The 23,227-nt window shown below is 43.5% G+C and overlaps 1 protein-coding gene across 1 annotated transcript; it reads left to right on the top strand.

Annotated features, from left to right (window-relative positions):
* Positions 1-18,064: 18,064 nt before the first annotated feature.
* On the top strand, positions 18,065-23,099 carry cdc23 (CDC23 (cell division cycle 23, yeast, homolog)). The gene is made up of 16 exons (XM_037468194.2): positions 18,065-18,210; positions 18,667-18,739; positions 19,481-19,618; positions 19,721-19,763; positions 19,862-19,967; positions 20,067-20,199; positions 20,396-20,573; positions 20,658-20,755; positions 20,859-20,940; positions 21,072-21,225; positions 21,361-21,480; positions 21,595-21,670; positions 21,745-21,806; positions 21,995-22,073; positions 22,330-22,449; positions 22,537-23,099. The coding sequence occupies exons 1-16, from the start codon at positions 18,098-18,100 to the stop codon at positions 22,687-22,689; spliced, it is 1,728 nt and encodes a 575-aa protein (XP_037324091.2). The 5' UTR covers positions 18,065-18,097; the 3' UTR covers positions 22,690-23,099.
* The last annotated feature ends 128 nt before the right edge of the window (positions 23,100-23,227 follow it).

Here is a 23,227-nt window from a genome sequence, read left to right as displayed (position 1 = left end):
AAAAGCAACTGTTAAACACGACGAGGCGGGGAATCAAATTTAATGGCAGTGATCCACTAATTAATGTGCCTGTAAAAAGAGTGACATAATGACTGTGCAGTTTATGTATCTGTTCTATCAAATTTACTACGAGCACTTCCCTCTGTGTAATATGGAGGACAAAAAATGACTTAAGTTTAAATAAATAAATAAATGATGCGTAAATACTGTAGAGTCCTCGCCGTCGTCCTCCTCGCCGCCGGCCTCACCGCCGGCCTCACCGCCGGCCTCCTCGCTGCTGCCGCCGTTGTCCTCGCTGTCGCCGTCTGTAGAGCCGTCGCCGTCGTGTAGAGTCCTCGCCGCCGTCCTCCTCGCCGCCGTCCTCCTCGCCGTCGCCGTCCTCCTCGCCGTCGCCGTCCTCCTCGCCGTCGCCGTCCTCCTCGCTTCCGCCGCCGTAGTCCTCGCTGCCGTTGTCCTTGCTGCCGTTGTCCTCGCTGCCGTTGTCCTCGTTGCCGCCATCCTCCTCGCTTCCGCCGCTGTCCTCCTTACTTCCGCCGGCGCCGTCCTACTCGCTGCCGCCGTCGTCGTCCTTCGCTGCCGCCGTCCTCCTCGCTTCCGCCGCCGTCCTCCTTACTTCCGCCGGCGCCGTCCTACTCGCTGCCGTCGTCCTCCTCGCTGCCGCCGTCGTCGTCCTTCGCTGCCGCCGTCCTCCTCGCTTCCGCCGCCGTCCTCCTTACTTCCGCCGGCGCCGTCCTACTCGGTGCCGTCGTCCTCCTCGCTGCCGCCGTCGTCGTCCTTCGCTGCCGCCGTCGTCGTCCTTCGCTGCCGCCGTCCTCCTCGCTTCCGCCGCCGTCCTCCTTACTTCCGCCGGCGCCGTCCTACTCGCTGCCGTCGTCCTCCTCGCTGCCGCCGTCGTCGTCCTTCGCTGCCGCCGTCCTCCTCGCTTCCGCCGCCGTAGTCCTCGCTGCCGTTGTCCTCGCTGCCGTTGTCCTCGCTGCCGTTGTCCTCGTTGCCGCCATCCTCCTCGCTTCCGCCGCCGTCCTCCTTACTTCCGCCGCCATCCTCCTTACTTCCGCCGGCGCCGTCCTCCTCGCTGCCGCCGTCGTCGTCCTTTGCTGCCGCCGTCCTCCTTGCTTCCGCCGCCGTAGTCCTCGCTGCCGTTGTCCTCGTTGCCGCCATCCTCCTCGCTTCCGCCGCTGTCCTCCTTACTTCCGCCGGCGCCGTCCTACTCGCTGCCGCCGTCGTCGTCCTTCGCTGCCGCCGTCCTCCTCGCTTCCGCCGCCGTAGTCCTCGCTGCCGTTGTCCTCGCTGCCGTTGTCCTCGCTGCCGTTGTCCTCGTTGCCGCCATCCTCCTCGCTTCCGCCGCCGTCCTCCTCGCTTCCGCCGCCGTCCTCCTTACTTCCGCCGGCGCCGTCCTACTCGCTGCCGTCGTCCTCCTCGCTGCCGCCGTCGTCCTCCTCGCTGCCGCCGTCGTCGTCCTTCGCTGCCGCCGTCCTCCTCGCTTCCGCCGCCGTCCTCCTTACTTCCGCCGGCGCCGTCCTACTCGCTGCCGTCGTCCTCCTCGCTGCCGCCGTCGTCGTCCTTCGCTGCCGCCGTCCTCCTCGCTTCCGCCGCCGTAGTCCTCGCTGCCGTTGTCCTCGCTGCCGTTGTCCTCGCTGCCGTTGTCCTCGCTGCCGTTGTCCTCGTTGCCGCCATCCTCCTCGCTTCCGCCGCCATCCTCCTTACTTCCGCCGGCGCCGTCCTACTCGCTGCCGTCGTCCTCCTCGCTGCCGCCGTCGTCGTCCTTCGCTGCCGCCGTCCTCCTTGCTTCCGCCGCCGTAGTCCTCGCTGCCGTTGTCCTCGTTGCCGCCATCCTCCTCGCTTCCGCCGCCGTCCTCCTTACTTCCGCCGGCGCCGTCCTACTCGCTGCCGTCGTCGTCCTCCTCGCCGTCATCGCCGTCCTATCCTGCCGTCGTCGTCCTTTTTGCCATCGTCGTCCTCCTCACCGCCGCCGTATATATGTATATTTATTTTCTTTTATTTATTCATTTATTTACGCATTTATTTATTCATACATTTAAACATTTATTTATTTTTTTATTCATTTTTCATTTTTTGTCCTCCATACAAGAAGACCATTACAGCTAAAAATGGCCAGAATATAAAAGGGAAACAGATGCAAAGATAATTACATCCCCAACTGTGTATGTAAAGGTCCATTATTGTAAAGAGCCATTGTGTAATGGCGTGCTGAGCAGAGAATAAATTCACACTTTCCTTCCTCCCTTCAGCGCATGTGAACGTGCCCGAATGGCTGCGTAATTAAGAAGAGAGGATGCAGTTTAAAGCTTGATTTACTGCATCGGCGAGGGTGGCAAGTGTCCGCGTGACATCACACCATTGGACAGGGGGGCATTTTTGCGGGGTTTCCGTGTTGCAGGTTTTCGCCGGTGCGTGCACATTTAACACTCACCAACTAAATGGACGCGTAGGCGACCGTCCTTGCAGAAAGTATAACCGAGGCTTAAGAGCGGTATTAATTCTGACCCGTAATCTCCCTGCCTCTGTAATTGAGGTCGCACGCCAGGGGAGGCCGAGTTTGAAGAGCGACTGGCTTTCTGCTCTTTTCTGCTTTCAGGAACACGCAAACAGACACAGAAATGAACTGAGGGGGATGCAATCCTCTCCGGACTCTTTGACTGTAGAGTTTGTGTTTAGAGACAAGTGAAGGTGGATAGAGAGGGACACACAGAGGACGACCTCAGTTAAGTTGGACAGACGTAATGTCGTAACGAATTTTAAAACAAGACTAAAGGGGGGTTTGGTCCTGGTGAGGACCAACTATTCTGAAAATGTGATCGTCATGAATCATTTTCAAAATAAAGTGCAGAAAGATCAATAGAGAAAATTGCTGGTTTGTGTAATGTGAGATGAACGCATTGCTGCAAGGGACTCCACAGTTTTCATTATTAATGAATTCATTGTTTATTAATGAATTTATAGTGGATTTATAGTGGGAGTCAGTGCCAACATTAGCTAAATAACTTCTACTTGAATCACTGAGTGGAGATCAAAATACTGAAATAAATTAAATGTCATAACTGGCCTCTTGCTTCATAACCAATGCTTTGTAGGTTTTTTGGACTCTAGCAAAACATAGAAAAAAAGACGTAAAAGTCTTAAGATAATGCCAAAAACAATTTAGTCCCAGACTTGAAATCTTGCCAGTTTTGTGAAAACATTTGCGATCCGAAGACCGCAAACTGAAAAACCCACTCTCCTTTGCAGTAATACCTCCTGGAGTGTCACCTCCAATAATACAGAGTTCAACCCAGTCCCCATCACATCTCTGTGTACTTAAACTGTCTACCTCTCTTAACACCAAGCTGATCTCAGTGTGCTCCTACTGGGGCCTCGCTCCATCGAGTCTCCTGACTTCCTCTGCTCTTTGTTTAACAGCCACTGAAACCTACTTCCTCTCTTTTCTTGTGTGCATCTTAAATCGATAATTGTTCCAACTGGAGAGGAGAGAGCCTCGTCATAATCGATGGGAGCAGCCAATAGCTGTGCAGATGTAGACAGACAGAAATCATTTTGGCCCGGCGGCGTATCTCAACGTTTCTGACGCCTCATTCATTACGCTATTGAATAATCCAGCGGCTCTGTCACATGCCACAGAACAACCGAATAAGCTCCAGCGTGAGCACGTCTGCAGGGGCTCACGGCGGGAGGAAGACCTGGAAGAGTTTTGTATTTCCTTTGATCTCACAGAAGATTCACATGAGTTTCAGAAGATATTAATATATCCACAGGAGCCAAGTCAAATCCCTGTGACTGTCAGGGCTACGTCTAGTTGTCCCAAGTCTAAACCGCTTCTCACGTTGCGTTGCTTGGCTCGCGTTGATTGGCCTTTCGCAGCAGTTAATAATATTTGTATCCATAATCAAGACAAATTACACCATTGTATTATATTTGATATTGTTTGGAATTTTTCTTATAAAAATTAACATAAACAAATGAGAAAACATGTCTAGAATACTATAGCATATGTTTATGTATTAATTTATATATATATATATATATATATACACACACACACAATTATATAATAAGTCTGTTATCAACATTATATATATATTTTACATTACATCCTATAATAGTTTATTAGTATATTACAGTTTGACTTCCTGTCAGAAGCTTATTCGAATGAGGATCTTAAAAAAAATTAAAAAGCAACAAGCTTCTACAACGTTTTAATATTTGCTTTAGTTCATGGTTTCATTCACCTCCCACAGCTTGAGAAGGTGACACGCAGGACTTTCTACTTGGGTTTTTCAAAGGGCTATTACATAACGCGTTCATGCATTGACAACAAGCTCAGTTTAGTACACACCAGGGTATAGAAGAAAAAAAAATCAATGCTCTTTAGTGGCTTATCACTTTCCTCCAAAAATGGAAATCTGGTTCAAGTTTCAGGGGACAGGTACTGATGAAGAAACGTTATCAAAGTGACATTTTGTGCTTGATCTTAAGTTTGGCCTCTCTTGCATAATTTTTTTTAAGCTGCTAAACATGCAACTGACTCCCAGCTGCCATGGAATCATCGCAACCTGAACACAGACACAGAAGTGGGGGGAGAAAGACCCGCACATGAGATGCCAAGTCAGCTCGGATCCACGTGTGTGTGTGTGCGTGTGTGTGTGTGTGTGTGTGTGTGACAGACAGAATGAAGCTCTTCTTTAGAAATGCTCTTGTGGGGTCTGGAGGCCCTGTCAGTTGCCTTTGGTGTGCTTTGGACTCGGGGCTAATGAGGATGTGCTGTTGGGAATTTGTGTGTGCATGACAGCAAAGCAGACACAGAGGCTTTGGTTAGCTGCAGGCCTTTTAAAGGGGAGCATAGCATAGAGATAAGTTGTAAACTTCAAACAAAAAAGGTTAAAAAATCTACAGAGGTTTGCATCGATTTAAGGAAATGAAAGCTTCGCTGCACCATTATGCAGTGCATTCAAAAATCAGATGGGCAAACAATCTCAAGGTCAAAGACGTCTCTGTCACTCACAATAACAACAGAAATGTTTGGGCCGATCATTAATCATTCTGAGATAATACAGACATTACTCATGCACGGCTCACATGACTGTGACAGCAGCAGACAAATAACCAGTGCGATCATATCACGCAATGCATTACGCCTTTAGGGCATTTCAGCCAATCGCAGAGTGTGAAATTGAAGATGCCCATACAGAGGAAAGAGCAGGGCTAATGAAGTCTCAATCCCAACATCCCCACTTACGGACTCACTGACTGGGAGGACCCTCCCTGATAAGATCACACGAAATCAGAGTAATGCGAGCAAAGGCTTTATTACACACCTGGTTTCATCATCACCCGCTTCGTTTCATTTGGCTCACGAGGAGGATGTCCAAAGCAGAAGTGCCGATGAATATGAAATAAACATTTGAAAATCTTGGACCTGAGCGTCAGGTGGTACCTCAGCTGTAAACGAGCTTTGGCTGTACAGGGATTGTCTTCTCTTACGCTTTAACACATGGACTCAGACAGAGAATTTCTCAGAAATCTTCATAAGTCTCCGTTGGTCTCGTCGAAGGATGTTGTTTATTTCTATTTCGCAGTGTGAGGAACTCATTACGTGGTTCAGAGTCATTTTGATTGCGCTTTGGAAAAATGATACTGTGACCACTTTGGGAAATAAAAAGAAAATATCAAAACAGGGACAGTAAGCGTGTCTAGACAGCTAAATGTGTTTTTTCTGTCTTTTTGTTATAATTTTCCCATAATGCATCACAGCTGAACTAGTAATGGGTGACAAGTCAGAATCGTCCATTCAGGCGATCATTGTTTCATTGTTTACAAAAGCTGCTTTCCATTCAAGATTAATTTAAAGTATGTGTGTCAATGTGGGTCTGGAGTGAGTTGAAACAGTACGAGTTTAGTTTACACCTGCTTTTAATAATGTAGTATCAGCAATATACACTCACCGGCCACTTTATTAGGTACCCCATGCTAGTAACGGGTTGGACCCCCTTTTGCCTTCAGAACTGCCTCAATTCTTCGTGGCATAGATTCAACAAGGTGCTGGAAGCATTCCTCAGGGAGTTTGGTCCATATTGACATGATGGCATCACACAGTTTTCTTTTTCGGACCATTCTCTGTAAACCCTAGAGATGGTTGTGCGTGAAAATCCCAGTAGATTAGCAGTTTCTGAAATACTCAGACCAGCCCTTCTGGCACCAACAATCATGCCATGTTCAAAGTCACTCAAATCACCTTTCTTCCCCATACTGATGCTCGGTTTGAACTGCAGGAGATTGTCTTGACAATGTCTACATGCCTAAATGCACTGAGTTGCCGCCATGTGATTGGCTGCTTAGAAATTAAGTGTTAACGAGCAGTTGGACAGGTGTACCTAATAAAGTGGCCGGTGAGTGTATATATATATATATATATATATATATATATATATATATATATATATATATATATATATATATAATATGAGCGAAACACGTTTATCTGTCAGACAGAGGTCGCCCCGACCCTCGGCTGCCATCCAGCTGAACTTCTTCTTCCACAGGGTCAACATGATTGACCTCATGGGAGACTGGCCTTCCAATCATAGCGAAGGAGCTGCGAATGGTCTTCATCGTGTCACACTCACCGGCTCTCAGAGAGTGTGCTGCCCAGCAGGCGTAGGCGTTGACACAGGCGCTGCAGCTGCTCCGTAAGCCGTACTTCACAGTGTGACGTGGTGATTTTGATGAGCCTTTTTTCTTCAATTAACTTCTAATTATGAGTAATGGCATCAGACTTGAACATGGAATCATATTCTGCCAACTTTTACAGAGTTGTAGTTTGATGGTTGCTAATTTATCCATCAAAGCTTTTAGCTTCTAATGCAGAGCCTGATGCCAAATCGTGTGGCCCTTTAATGTCCTCACTACGGAAAATGTGCTTTTTTTACTTTCTTGGCAATAATAATCTTATCTTTTTTTTAGCTGAATAAAAGTTCATGGCTTAATATGTAAGGGTATTCAATATATACGATGACTCAAAATGTGCTCTACCGAGCGGAAAGTTAAAGGGATCAAGGAACATGGCATTTTATTTCATCGATTTGGAATTTCCCTCCACCAAAAACCAATATATATATAGATAAATGTCTAAAATGTTGGAATTTTATGTCAATATATCAACAATCAAGTACGTTTAACTTGAAAAATTCTCAATCATACAGGAAAATAAGATATTGCTTCAAGATGAGGATGCAGGATTTATGCCTCATTAGTGTGTGAGGGGGAGGGAGAGAGTGAAGAGACGTGGGAGAGAATTGGGTAGAATGTGCTAAAAAGGTCATTAATTTAAATCAATTATTTGCACCTGGTTAACTCCTTCTTCGTCTGCTACTTCTTCTTCTTTCACACATCTGTGTCAATTAATCTTACACGAGGAAAGGTAATTTTTTTTCCTCTCATGCCTCCGTTGCAGCATGACTTAAAAGCTCCTGACGGAGTCTGTGACAAAATGACAGCGTGTGGAAGGAGTGGAAATGCATGGAGAGATACTTGTGGACAGCTTCATATTACTTGTTATTATTTTGAAAGTATAATTATTCTGAAGCTGTTTTCTCCCTGAAGTTTAATTGGCGCAGCTCGTGTAAATGTGCCATGATCTGCAAGAAGCATCAAGGATGCAAATAAAGTAAAATGGGGGCATGTTTGCCGAAGCCCATGCGTTCCCCTGACTCCCCGTCGCAGGGCAATGCTGAAATTCCATTACTACTAAAAGCCTACTATGCAATTTTCAGTTTTTATAACACTGCTATTCTCACATTCCTGTCTCTTTAGACATGGAAAATATAATATTTTCAAGCAGCAGTCAATCAAAACTTCTTTGAGGTGTCAAGAGACGCCGTGCTGTCGCCGGTCTGTTACCTTTAAAAACCTCAATGCCCCAGAGAGACCCAAAAGGTCTTTGGAAAGAGAAAAATTACAGAGGGAGCAGCTGTGATTTGGCCCCCCCGACAAAATGGGCGGAGGATGTGAAAGAAGATGTACAAATAACACAAGAGCAGTTAGGCCAGCAAGCTCAGACAGATGACAACATCTCAAGGCAAAGCAAAGTGAGAGCAGGAAATATATGAGTGCAAGTTCAACAGAAACAGATGACGCAATAACGGAGACAGATGGAAGCCAAAAGAGAAGACGGATGGACGGAGGGCAAAATAAGCTAGAAATCTTTGTAAAAGCAATTTAGAAAGAAACATTTACAGAAGGCCGAGACATGGAGCGACAGAAGAGGAGAGGTTGCAGTGGAGAAGCAGGCGGGTGGCCGTCAGTGCACAAGCCTGAAGGGATGAAACATTACGCCCGGATAATGAAGATGGTTCTGCTCGGTCACACTCCACATTAGCCCGAAGTCAGCCCGACCCCAAAGTGTCAACAAGCTAATAGAATGGGTATCAGCGACTCTTTCACACTGCAGCTCCCACCCAAAAACAGCAATTATTTACAGGAATTTCCTAGATAAATAAACGCAGATACCCCTTCATGGAAATTAATAACAGGGCCGCAGCCCGAAGGCACAGCCAAGATTGATAGGATTTAATGTGTGAGTGTGCAGAATTGTCGATTGTGTGGCCAATGGCATGACGGCCACGTTAGTGTTTAATGGTGTTTCTGTTTAGGTGACAGACAAAGGGGGAGGCGTGTCGGACTGTGGAACGTCTTTGTCAAAAAGGGTCTTTTGTTTTCTATGGACAGGAAATAAAATAAAATAAATTGTTGTTGTCTTGCTCCTTATTAATACTGATCTGTCTTTTGACGGAGGATTTTGTGGAAATGCAGGGAGCAATTATTAAAAAATGAATATCAGCGCCGTGTCAATTAGTGGGGGAGGGAAGCAATGGAGCTCAGACGCATAGATTAGAGGTCAAAGAAGCAGGTGATATATTGGCTAATGTGTAATTACCATGTACTGCATCTTCCATAGCAACAAGGTGGATAATGAATATCTGTCTTTCTATACTGTATATTGACCTTTTCTTATCCATCAGCGCTAAACACCAGCCGGCTAACATTGCTGATTAGCAACAGACATGACGCTGATGTTAACATGAGGAATTCGTCTGGTTTTCGTCAGAAGTATTGTAAAAAGATGATGATGATAATGATGATGATGATGATGATGATGATGATGATGATGATGATTGTTCTAGATAAAGGGGTCAGTGAAATAGAACATTTTCCAAAGTTGCAAACATAAATATCTTTCTAGCCAATTACTTCAATAGTTGTCAAGAAATGTTAACTGCCATCATCATGTGCATTCATCATCTCCACTCAGTCAGTAAGTTCTCTTCTGGAAACCTAGAATGTCTGCACAAAATGTCACAGTATACTAAACTAGCTAGTTAGTTTTTAGTTATTCTTTTTACCCAGTGTTTAGTTTCAAAGGTGCTCTGTTTTCGTCTTTTGATGCTGGCAAACTCGTAAGATTCTTTCCTCACACACAAAGAAAGCGATTTAGTGTGATATAATTCAATAACATTGTGACAACCAGAGGCTTGGTTTTTTTTTAGGCCTTCAAATTCAAAGCCTTGAAGCTGTTCCATTTCAATTCAAATCACTGATGAAAAACAATTCCTCTGGCTTGAATACTTTAGACGCCACACAACACGAGGAATGTGTGGTGTTGCGTAGAGTCAAAAACCATGCAACAGCCACATGGCACGTAAATCCTGAATAGATCCTTATGTTGCCCTCTGCAAGTGTTTCTGTAATATTCAAGTGACGTTTGCCAGTTTTGAAATATGGTCTGTCAGCTTATGACATCAAAATCAAATCCTTCTTAAACTACAAGTGCAAAATGTACACGAGCCTCGAAATCTCTCCGTTTATTTCTATTCCCCCACCGCAGTAAACATTTAAAGGAGGCAGCCATAAACAGACCGAGGGTCTGAAAGTTTAATTTGAGCAAAAATCAAATGGAGGGAGAGCTCTTTAAGAGAATTTGCAAGCTTCCGTCTCAAGCAATAAGGTAAAGACGGGGTTGACAGCAGCGGGGATCAGATCAGCAGGGACGTGCTGCACCCGGTGCTCTTAGTGCTCGGTGCTTGTAAATAACTTTACAGAGCAGCCATGATTATGTTGCTATTTCATTCAATCAGTCAGCTCCGCCTGGCCGATCTTTTTTATTAGTGAAGCCTTTCGCTAATTCGCCCCACAAAGGCAGACGCGAGTGATACAAGCAAGGGGGGAGAGACCCGAAAAAAAGGGAGGGAGGAACAGTGGGAGAGAAGACGGAGAAGACCTTTGGCAAAGTCTGCCCTAAATTGCCTGCGGTCCGTAAAAAAAAGGTTTTGAGGATGAAAAATTGATCCATGGATCTTTTTTAATCAAAAGCTGACTCGAGAGTTGTCCTTTCGAGGGCCTCTGGCTGAAGACCGAAAACAAAAATGGACGACAGCGTTTTTAGATTTGACTTTCCTGACATTTATTCTGATGTCACATTAATGACCACAGAGGCCTCGGCAGCTCTCTGGTTCAACATCACTGTTTCATGAACAGAGAGAACAGGTCCTCTAAAAGCCCGAGGAGGCTATGAGGATAATTTTTGGGTAAAAAGAGAATGTAGTAGGAATCTGCCTCAATTATTTACAATATCGCACTTAAATGTGCTTAATATAAAATTCAGAGCATATTTAATGCATCCACACGGCTCTCAACCTGGCGATGGCTGAGCGGATAGCTTTGCAGCTAACTAGCAAGCCAATGAGGCACGCTCACATGCACAGACATGCACTAAAAGGATACGTGGACGAAGAACACAAAACACACACACACACACACACACAGTGGGAAACTTCATTATCTACTCAAGTACAAACTACTAAACTATATATTTACATAGACAATAGTTGATTGATGCTTTTGATGTTCAGAATATCTCATACAAACCCTTAAAAATGACCCTAAAGCTTGAAAACACAATTAATTCATCATTCTGTCACATAAAAATGTTTGAGTGAGAATGGTTCAAGATTTTTAAGATGATAAATGTAGAGGGTCGTATGAATATTTAGCTTCTGACGCTGTAATCACATCACAGTTGCATCATGCGTTGCTATCGTGTGGCCCTGTCGTGGCGAGTGTGTGTTACTGCTCGTGTGTTTGTGTGTGTCTATTGTAATGTGACTGGTACTGGTTTGCGTATTTATTTGTGTTTTCTTTTTGCATTTCTAAAACCATATCGTGAACCCTCAGAATAACATTGAATGTTCACTCCCTTCCCCGTGTTGACACATAACAGATTCATTTCTCGTGCCTCTCCCTTCCCTGTAGCTGCCTGTCCTTCTCTGTTTTTTCTGTGTGTGTGTGTGTGTGTGCTTTTTTGAGTCAATTTTTAATCAGTTCTGGACATTGTGATACTATGACTGGAGGAAAATTATATATGCTGCTCCATCCTCGCGGAATAATTTACAACAGATGCTGAAGCTGAAAACTCTGGTGTCTCCAGATGGCCTGAGAAAGTTTTTCTGGCAAAGCTTTTATTGTTTTTAGATTTATTTATTTAACTGTTACTTTTCCAGGATCGTCCCATTGCGACTTAAAATAAAGCATTCACACATAAAAGCACATAAAAGCACAAAATTATAAACGTCCCTCAAAATGAACATTTTAACACGATTTTCAGGAGACCAGACGTTGTCTATCACATCAGCTGTGAAGTTATTCAAAAGATTCTTTTGTGCTTTCTCTCATCGGTTGTTAATTAAAAACTGAGAATAATCTTTTTCTTCTTTTTAAAACCACTGTATGCGAGGGAGACGGAAAGAGAGAGAGAGCGAGGGAGAAGGGGAGAGAAGGGAGTCCTTTTCTAACTTTCCAAATTGACTGGACTTCCAGTTTTTTCCATTTATGAGCATGGATAACGCAAAAAGTGTCTGAATCTGAGGGGTGAAAAATAGTGGCATGATGGGAACCGCGAGGTTTCGGCTTCCTTCGAGTCTACGAGGTCTGCGACATGCAGCTTCTTCTTCAAAATTTAAAAAAATAAAATAAAGAGCAGTTCCCTGTCAGCGGTTACGAGGGTCTTCACCCCGAGGCGATGCAGTGAGTGATGTTCTCGTGTCAGCAAGTTCACCAAAAGGGTCCCAAGCTGCAGTGAACATAACCCAGTTGGAGAGGAGCAGCGTGACTCCCTGGAACCGCCCCGGCCAGGCAGAGCTCCGATACGGGAGCAGACGGTGAGCATCAGACTGAAGTGTTGTGTTTAGTCCACGGGGGGCACGGTCGTCTGTGGCTTGGTCGTCGGGCGGCTTTAAAAGCCAGATTTGGTGTGGTTAATGTTACCAAAACCACGATGAACAGCTCTGAGCGTGGGAACCTTCCTTTGAGAGGAGCAGCTGAGGCCGGTTCACAAAAGAAGGGCAGTGGCTTCCAGCACGATGTAAACATCGCTAACAACAATGGAGGAGAACTGTTCCCTATATTGTGGCCCAGAAGGATCATGTCAATCTCTGGAAATGATTAGTGCTTTTGGCTTAAAGAGTTTGCAGTTTAGTTCATTTTATATCTGGATAGTTACTTTGTGGTTTGGGTTCACTCTCACAGAAAACTAAAAAGCCAACTGTTCAGTAACTCCTGTCAGCACCAAACAGCCGACAGACACAGTCTGTCTGTGACAGGCTGGTAAAGTCAGTAGCTGCTAAAGAGCCCGATATTTCCCTCAGGAGTTGGTGGAAACAAAAACACTTTGAAATGGTTATTAATGTTTCTTAGTAATTGCTGAAATTGTGCAGTTTCTCTCTCATCTTTAAAGGGATGATCTGGTCAAAAGTTAAAGATTAGTATTGTTTTTTGCTGTATGTATCGGGTTTGTCTATCTTGCAGGATCTTGTTTAAATTGCATAGAATGTAGTTATGCATGCACATATCTTGTGCATCAACGTTGGGATCGCCACCAAAATGCAAAATAGATTTTTGTGAGATTGAGCAAAGTTTGGCGCCGCAGCGTTTAAAATGACGAGTCCATACAACCCTTACGGTATGTGTGGTTGTTGCATTACATTTACATGCATCTTGGATGCTATCTCCATCAACAGCGTCTCTAACAGCAGTGTCATGAATCCCGCCGTCTTCTAACCCGGATTAAACCTTTGCGTCCTTTCAATTAATCATCCCATGATAAATCAGCTCACTTACGAAAAACAACGAGTCGTAAAAACTGTAACAGCAATAGAGATTTCATTAATTACCTGAGCGCCATCGCACCATTTAAGGAAGACAACATGTAGTCCTGCTATGAATATGTCTGTATGGGTTTCATGGAGGAAAGAGAATGGATGTGCAGAATCCATCTATCCTTGAATCATGAAATATTAACAGGTTTATTTACACAGTCCTGTGTGCAGCAGCAAACCATCATGCCTGTCCTCCTTCTGTGCTGCCATTTCTACCCTGAATTATGTCTTTTGATCATTTCACCGGCTTTTTACCAGCCGCGTTGTTTTTCGTCTTTGTGTGTCCTTCCTTGTGTGTCTTCGTCACAAAACGTGGTCCCAGGGACACCTACCCGTAACGAGAGCTGCCACAGGAGCGGTTCTTTCCCAGGTTTCTCCGCGTGTAAACGGATTCTGTGAAGAGATGCAATCGCAAAACTTGACGGTGTGTATTTCAGATCAAAGTGAAAGCTCGAGGTTGAACGCGGGTTTTGTCCGAGCAAAAAGGCAGGAGGCGGGGACGCGGCCGTTGACCCTTTCCACCCCAGGCCTGATTTTAAATTGCGGCCAATGTGATCTTTAGTAAATTCATCTGTGCACCATAGCTCCTGTGGTTGACCAGGAATGATTTAATATGATGTTTAACTGGGGGGGGGGGGGGGGGTTCAGCTGAAATATAATGCAGCATCTGGATTAAATCAAGGCCGACTCAGACGGACTCTGCATCATTTGTTGTCAACAGCTGGCTGAATGAGTGCAATCCATAATGCTCAAAGAAGTCCAGGAGTAAAAAGGGGCATTGCATTACAGGAAATAATGACACTGGTGTAAAAGCATACCGCTGAGAGAGCTTTTCCATACAAATTAGTCGGTTACATGTTCCCAATGTCCTGTGAAGTCGGACGGAGAGGGGCATGTAACCTTAGATTTATTGTGTCTGCACCCGCTCAACTCAGCACCTGTCCCTAAAGGCAAATTAATCCCGTACCCAAAACATATCCCTCACCCCACCTCTGTGCACGGACACGACACATCTGTCTCATCCATTATCCACGGCCGGACATGTTTCTGGGCCACGTCTCAAGCCACCTTCGTATAAAGGTCACTGCAGCGCAGCACTTTGACTCTTCTCTCCTCGTGTGACCTCAATGGAGGTAAAGAATAGACAACAGAACACCATCGCCAAAGGAAAAAGACTCTGGATCGTAGCACTGCCTCACTATGGGGCATTCAACAGCCTTATGGGATGTGTTTTTGAAGCACTGCACTCAACGGCCATAATTACCATCAATATAGTAATTATAGAATGGAGGCCTTTTAATTTTGAACAGATTTTTTTTACATCTTTTAATTGATACATTGACGCAAAGGACGTGGTGATTTTTATTGCATCATGAACCCGTCATCTGGCTCAGACCAGCGTCCCTGTGAAGGCGGTGTGGTGCAGGGCCCAGTGCTCAGGTGGTAGCTGCCCTGATAAGACATGGCAGTTGGCTATTCTCAGTTTAACTGGAGAACATCATCAACGGCCAATCACAGGGCCTGGCACCGGACCCTGAAGATCAAAACCACAGGGACGAGGCATGTGTGTAAAGCGGCTTATTCACGCTTACTTACACAAATGTAACAGATGTACAGAAATGTTTTGCTGGGAGATAATCCTGCTTTCTTTTTGCATGGAAATGATGTTTTTTTATTGCCTTGACGCTCTGATATTATTTTCAAGCATCGTGTTACTATTTCTCACGGTCGAACCAGTGAAGGCATGGTGCTGCATCTACTTATTTAACGAAGAGAAGTAAGAGAAGAAAACAACCAAAACAAGAAACAGTATCTACGCTTCTTTTAATGAGGAGAAGTTCACATTTTGGGGTTTGGGGCAGATTCATTAAACTCATATGAACATTTGGTCTCTGCCAATGAAGATCAGTGCTGCTTCTTATTATTTACACACAACAAAAATCCCCAAACTCTGCTAGATAATAACTTTGGTAGTTTAAAATAATACCCAGCAAATCCAAACAAGATTTAATAGATTAAAATATTCATGCATTTCATGGATTTTTCAAGCAGCTTTGAGTCCCAAGTAGAAAAGTGTATTCAACAGACACACACCAATACATTGTTGGCGTATTCAACCTTCTCAATTACACAAACGTCTTAAAATTCGGTCTCAGCAGGTCCGTCCTCTTCACTGCCCCATAGCTGAAGGATATTTGTGTGTGGGGGTTGTTTAAGGGAAGTGTTTGTGTGAGAGAGAGAGAGAGAGAGAGATGAAAACAAAGAAGACAGGCAGGGCTGAGTGAAAGGCATGGACTATATATGTCCTGTCCCTCCTTCATGCTGCTCAGTGAGCCATGTGCCCGGCCTTGTAAACGCCAGGGTACTTGATTACTTTGTCAGTCTTCTAAAGTGGCTTTTCCACTGCGGAGAAACAGGAAGACACGTCCGACAGAGGATGTCCAACGGAGAGGAAGAAGTGCAGGGAGGAGAGAGGAGACGCTGCATCCGAATTAAGGGAAATATATTATTCTGGTGAGATGAATAATGAAGAACCATCAAACACGTCATGTTTTTCAAACCAAACAACCAGAACTTCATGTCATGTGTCTCGTGCAGCTGCTGCGCGTAGAACCAACTCTACCTCTGCTGTGTAGGTATTTAAAAATAATGAAATAAAACAAATTCACCCATCCTCATGTGTCCTTGAGAAGACCAGAGGGAGGAGTCATAATTGGAATTTCTCATATCAATTTATTTTTTGGATGATTTTATTATTAATTAAAAATAGATTTAAATTTAAAAATTAAAATGAATAACGGTAATTAAGATATTCTAAACTCACTAAGGCACCTTTTAGGAACAGCATAAGAAAGCCGTGAAGGTTGAACTTTGTTATCAGGTTTGTAGACAAATTATAAGGATAACCAGCACATTACTTTAGCTAAAAGATAGCCTTAATTAATTCATTTTAAACACGTTTAAAAATGTTATATTTTACAATTATATATAATGGGTATTTTATTCCTCCAGTTAGACAGTGCCATCCGTTGGCAATATCAGGTACTCACTTCTTCCTGCCATCAATCCCATGCACCAAATGTCTGCCTCACTACACATGCCTGCTTCTCTCTAAAATATCAATAGGCATATGTTACATAATACACTGATACAACTGTTATTAGAGGATCTATATTCTTACTAACAATGACGCTTTGTAAGGTTTCTATCTATTGATGGTTGGGGCAATGCAACGATCAACCTGTACAAGATGTGTGTTAAAAAAAAAACGCTTGGTCTCCGTGCGTATGAAAGAGATGTTTCTCTTCCAAACCTTACAAGAGAAACGCCCCAGACAAACAACACTTGAAGAATGAGCCGCCTCTTTGATCAAAGCGTAGTTGTCATGTGGGTTTTAGTGGCCGCTCAGTTGGTGAACACCTGTTGTTCTACTGTTTCGAGGGTGCATGCTGGTCCTTTGAGCCTCTGGAAGTGTTGGATCTAAAACTGTTGTATTTTTGCATCAGCTGAAGATTTCAGTGGTCTTCTGTTGGTCATATCTGTCTTAGAGTCATTGAGCTTAAAGTTGATCGAAGGCAATCAAATAATACACACTATTGGCAAAAGAAAGAGTCATCATATTGCTGTTCTTTCAAAACGCACCACTGGATTACATATTGATTAAATAGTAAATGTGTCTAAGGGAGCAAATTCAGATTATACTGAGAATAGGGGACTCAGAGCATAAAGAGTTATTCAGAATAACTAAATAAAGATTAACCCCTTTGACTGAAGGCTCACATTATCAGCAGTTTTTTATTATACACTCAGAAAGTTGAATAGTTATGGAATACTTGAACCAGCATGGTGTATTGGTTGGTGTGGCTCCGGCTGAATAGGAAAGGCGGCTCAACCTTTTCTCACAAGGTTTGGCAGATCAATCCCTGCCTCCCTACTGTCTGCATGTCAAAGTGTCCTTGGGTCTGAAGTCGAAGGTGCTCCCCGGGCTCTTCACATCAGTGTTACTGTAAATAGTACCAGGGACAGCATAGGAGTCATCAGCAAGCATGTGAAAACTGGAAGCCATGCCTTATGAATTCCTACTGAAAGGAACTGTAGGAAAAGGGAGGAAATGGAAATCGAAAGACCAATTTATTCAAAATATTCTCAACTTAAAAATGGTTAACTGTTGTATGTGTGCATGGGTTTCTATTTGATTGTGTCAGTATTTTTGTGTGTACAAATGTATTCTTATATTTATGTTGATTCGGTTTATATGCTGTAATTTTGTCCTTGAGTGTAAAGCACTTTTCATCAGGGAAATGTAAATATAAATACAGTAGCCATATTGCCATTTCCTACCCTGCAGCCAAATCATAACAATTAGATTTAGCCTTCCAGTTTCATCAATCTTCTGTGCGCATCTGTTATTTTCACCCAAATCTTTGGGATCCTCTGAAAGTTAGGGATAACTCTGCACTGAACAGGGTTGAGCCCTGGGCTCAGAATGACAATATCCCAAATTTGAAATTAACTCAGGGCTAACAAAACTGTACTCTGAATAACTAAGCTACCCTTGATTTTGTACTACATTTTAGTCTAAACCATGTTTATTGGTTAGGGCTATTGTGAAAAATATATAAATTGTTTGGTATTATCAGTCTTACAAAAGCAGGGCAGTAATGTATTAACATGTTTCCATGTGCAGGCCAGCTGAAAAATACGTCATTTCTAAAAAGGTATGGCGAGAAAAGCAAACGTTGTTTATAGTCACATGAAACGTTTCTGACACCCGTGCTTTTATTTTGGAAGCAAGGGGAAAGCAGAAGTGATGTCATTCTTGGTGGGCGGGACTACCTCTTGTAACTTCCACCAATAGCATACTTGCTTGGTAAAATATGAAAATGGCGGCTCTCTGTAGTGAGTTTGGGGACCTGGTGCAAATTAAGAAACAGCTAATATCGGTCATTTCGCTATGTAAAGAAAGAGGACTTTTACACAGCTCTAAATGGTGAGATTATTGCTGCTAATTTACTATTAACTGCCATTCTCTCTGTTACGCTCTGTTGCATTAACTTAGCGTTGACGCTTGTCAGTTAACGTTAGCTTGTTGACACGTTTCATTGTATCAATTTAACTAAAGCCAATTAATTCATAATTACACAACGCTATTAAGGCCATCTCCTAGTTGAGTGCTTATTTACGTGATTACTGAAGTTAAAAAGTGCATAGCTTAGTTATCAATGCAAACGTTTGCTAGGCTAGCTACGTGATGTGTAACGTTAATGCTATTTCTCTAACGTTAACAATTACTGACTTCAATTTGTATATTTGATCAATTGTCCCCGGTGTGCAAATACACAACGTTGACCCTACTGGACAATGTTTGTCTAAAAAAGCCGTTGCGCGGTGTTTTTTTTGCGTGCCTGCTTGCTTACTTACATGCGGTTCTGTGTTTACATTTCAGGGCATCTGAACTGGCGTTTGCTTTGAGCCCTCTTCCCAAGGATGAGTTACCGCCGTCCCCTCCTTTCACCGAGGTTTGTCCACCGCCACGGTCCATGACTCCTTGTTAGCTGTGATCAGTCATTTTCTTTAATGCTGTCTTAGCAGCATCACACACGGCCTGTCTACTTTACCCACTCGGCACAGCTATTAATTCACAGCTATAATTGATATTTACACAAAATATCACGTGTCAAGTGAAGTATTCAAACCATATTGAGTGACTGCATTGTCATTCCATTAAATGGAAGAAATATATATATTTTTTGTGTAATGTTACACATGTAACCCCAAATTCACCCATTGGGGGAAGATTAAAAAAAAAAATGCAGAAAATGGTGGCTTTATATGGTGCTGCAGGCTTTATTGTTGAGCACATTGAGCTGGGCATGTGTCTTATGTTTTAAGTATGTTCCTGCTCTTTGCACAGACCAACAAGGGAACGAGCTAAGCAACGACACACTTTTGAGCAGTGACTGTTTTACACGAGGAAGAAATAAATATGTGGTGCAAAGCTGCAGCACTTCATTCTCACGTTTGGTTTGCCATTTAATGTTAATCTCTTCTGTCCAAATTTCCACAAAGTAAAGGTTCTACTGCCCTCTGGTGACAGTTGGTTTTATGTAGAGACAAAATGTTGATCATGTGTTCAGAAGCTGCCCGACAATTACTACAATATAAAAGTATATTTGTTTTTCAATGATATTTGATGAATGAACATGCCTTTATAAAGACGATGTGGCTGTTTCTCTATTTCATTGTCTTCACAAATACAGGACGACGCCCAAGACCTGGATGCACTTACGCTGGCCAAATCCTACTTTGACCTGAAAGAGTATGACCGAGCCGCTTACTTTCTGAGGGGCTGCTGCAGTCGGAAGGCTTATTTCCTCTATATGTATTCTCGCTATCTGGTAGGATTCTTTCAATTTTTGCCAGTTTTGATTTGAAAGAATGCTTTCAGTGTGATTGCAATGCTTAGGAACCATCTTGAAATGGTCCTTTTGTGTCTAAAGTCAGGTGAGAAAAAGAAGGATGATGAGACTGTGGACAGTCTGGGTGAGGACTTCTCTCATTGAACATTTCAAACACAATGAGAAGTATTTTTGTTACCTTACAAACTCAAAACTTTTTTGTGATTCATTTTGTTGTACTAGGTCCTCTGGAAAAGGGTCAGGTGCGCAATGAGGCCCTGAGAGAGCTCAGAGTTGAGCTCAGCAAGAAGCACAATGCGGGAGAGTTGGACGGGTTTACCTTGTACCTGTGAGAACCTTTCCTCCAATGTGTGTTTGTCAGACCATGCAGAGGAGTACAATGGGCGTCTCATGAGCTGCATACGTGTGTGTGTTTGTGGAAATACAGGTATGGGGTTGTGCTGCGGAAGCTTGATCTGCTGAAGGAGTCGGTGGAGGTGTTTGTTGAGGCAATTCATGCACTTCCGCTTCACTGGGGAGCCTGGCTGGAGCTCAGTAACCTTGTCACCAACATTGAAATGGTGACTGCCTTTTGTGTTTACATGTACACACGTTGTAGAGAAGGTGAATGTGCCCGGGTCCACAGTAACCGTTTTCCGCTGTATTCCCACAACACAACCTTATAACCACTAATATATCCTTTAAAAAGCCATCCCAGGTAATTCTATGAATGGAAATGAGATCATCTCCCTTAATCTCTTGGTTCTTCTTCTGCAGCTGAAGTCCCTCTCGCTCCCAGACTGCTGGATTAGGGACTTCTTCATGGCCCACATGTACACCGAGCTACAGATGATCAAAGAAGCATTGCAGAAATACCAGAACCTCATTGATGCCGGCTTTTCTAAGAGCACCTACATCATCTCACAGATTGCTGTCGCCTACCACAACATCAGAGGTTTTAGATTCTACCTTTTCAATGAGACTTGTGCCTCTCTTGTGCTGGGGATAGGTTTGTTTTAACAGGCTCTATTTATTTCAGATATTGACCAAGCTTTGACTCTCTTCAACCAGTTGAGGGAGCAGGATCCATATCGCATTGACAACATGGACACATTCTCCAACTTACTCTATGTCAAAGTGGGTACATGTCACTCTCTTATCTTGATAGTTTTATTTGACCTCTGTAAGTTCATATGATGAAGTGTTGTTGTTTTTTTTCAACTTTCTGTTGCTTTATCAGAGCATGAAGCCAGAGTTGAGTTACTTGGCCCACAACCTGGTTGAGATCGACAAGTACAGAGTGGAGACGTGCTGTGTTATTGGTAGGAAAAGCCAATCTGTGCAATCTGTCGAATCAATGCAGTATATTGTAACTTGTCAAATATTGTTTGTTCTCAATTTGTCTGCCTATTAATCTCAGTAATTTGAGTAACAAGTTGTGTCTCATCCACAGGTAACTATTATAGTTTACGCTCTCAGCATGAGAAGGCAGCTCTGTACTTCCAGCGAGCCCTCAAACTGAACCCCCGATGCCTCGGTGCCTGGACCCTCATGGGCCACGAATACATGGAGATGAAGAACACTTCTGCTGCCATCCAGGCCTACCGGTCAGACTGATGAAATAAAATATGTTTTATGTGATGGTTGTTGAGACGTTTCTTCACAGCAGCGTGTAGGATTAATAAGTACTGTGTCGTTGCTGTGAGTGGTTTCCTTGTATTTATGTGCGTTCTTTCTATCAGGCATGCCATTGAAGTGAACAAGCGGGACTACCGTGCCTGGTACGGCCTCGGCCAGACATATGAGATCCTCAAGATGCCCTTTTACTGTTTGTACTATTATCGAAAAGCCCACCAGCTCAGGTACGGGATTTCCTATTAGAAGAAAAAATATATATATATGTTTGAAAGAAAACATTTTAGAATATACACCAAATGCTAAATATTTATTTTTTAACACAATGACGTGTTTTTTAGGCCCAATGACTCGCGTATGTTGGTCGCACTGGGGGAAAGCTACGAGAAGCTGTCGCAGCAAGTGGAAGCCAAGAAGGTACGTATGTCGCACCAGTCACTGAGATCACTGCGTGATCGATTCACTAAACCTTCTGGCTTTTATTTGTTTAGTGTTACTGGAGAGCTTACTCTGTTGGAGATGTAGAGAAAATGGCTCTTCTGAAGTTGGCAAAGTAAGTCTATTTACTTTATCCTCTTCACAAGTGAAGTAATCAATAACAGATCTTTTTGTTAACATGATTACGTCACATTTTCTTCAACATGAATGCATAAGTAAAAGATTTGAGCAGCAGTTTTTTCCCCTTTGTCACATTTCGACATTGACACTGAATCAATGTGAATCTGCGTGCTCATTGGACAGGCTCCATGAACAGCTGACTGAGTCGGATGATGCTGCCCAATGTTACATGCTTTACATCCAAGACATTTTCTCTTGTGGGGTAAGCTTTTTGGAGTATCACAATACATACTCAGATCTGACCCTCTTTGTTCACATGCTTTCTTTACATTTATGACATTTTCTTTTACCGTTTTCTTTATCACATACAACTATATTAGGACATTATGACCTTTTTTCAATGAACGCTTGATAGCATACTATATGACGTTATTAGAACATTTTTATAATACTTTCTATGGCATAATATATTACTTTTAAAAGGAAAGCTCTTTTCTGATCCCATGTTGTCATCACAGGAACAGCTGGAGCACGCGGAGGTGAGCACAGCCCTGCGGTACCTGGGTCAGTACTATTTCAAGAACAAGCTCTACGACGAGGCGTCCCTCTGTGCTCAGCGCTGTTGCGACTACAACGATGTAAGTGTGCCTTGGCGCTGTGTGTCGCGGTCGGAGTGGAAGTGGACGGAACGCGCTAACCGGTGTCTGTGGTCGCTCTGCCCGCAGGCCCGCGAGGAGGGAAAGGCTCTGCTGAGGCAGATCTCGCAGGTCAGAGATCAGACGGAGACGCCGTCCGCTGATCTGTTCGCGCCGCTCTCAAACAACAACACGCCCGTCAGGAGGGTGTCTCCGCTCAACCTCATCTCCTTTACACCCTGACACGCGCTCTTATTCACCGGCCTTAAAAAATGGACAATTGTGAATCCAACCAGCCGGGGAGGTTGATGCATAGATTTCTTAATGACATTAAAGTAAAATTTTGTTTATAAAATGTTCAATCCTGATCCTTTTTCTCCAAGGAAAGACAAGGTCTACGTTATACATTTTACGTGTTTGATTATAATCCATACAAGGTCAACAATGCTCATTTTTCTTACTTATTGCTTTACATGTAAATAGTTTAAATAAAAATATACCTTCCCATGACTTTTTATATAATTTTATGTTCTCAAAATAAATAACCCTCTATCATCCTTAAACTAACCAAAGCAATATTTCTTTTACCAGTTTACTTTTAAGTACTTAATCTGCTATCAGCCACTGGGCTCATCAATAGCACTTCAATCCCCCGACTTAAAACTGCATGTCAGCAGTGAGTAAAACCTTCTCAGCATCAATGTGTGCAGCGTATCAGGGTCTCTGCTTTGCCCCTTTACATAATCAGCAATCTAATCAAATAATGAAAATGAATCATTCA

Source organism: Pungitius pungitius, chromosome 16 (assembly GCF_949316345.1).
Source record: "Pungitius pungitius chromosome 16, fPunPun2.1, whole genome shotgun sequence".
Lineage (NCBI taxonomy): Eukaryota > Metazoa > Chordata > Actinopteri > Perciformes > Gasterosteidae > Pungitius > Pungitius pungitius.
The sequence above is the reverse complement of the archived record's forward strand: the minus strand, read 5'-3'. Positions and strand labels throughout refer to the sequence as shown.

Coding starts and splice junctions, on each gene's coding strand:
- cdc23 (XM_037468194.2), top strand. CDS start 18,098: ATGAAAATGGCGGCTCTCTGTAGTGAGTTTGGGGACCTGGTGCAAATT. Junction 18,211..18,666: donor CTTTTACACAGCTCTAAATG/GTGAGATTATTG, acceptor TTTACATTTCAG/GGCATCTGAACTGGCGTTTG. Junction 20,941..21,071: donor GGAGACGTGCTGTGTTATTG/GTAGGAAAAGCC, acceptor TCTCATCCACAG/GTAACTATTATAGTTTACGC.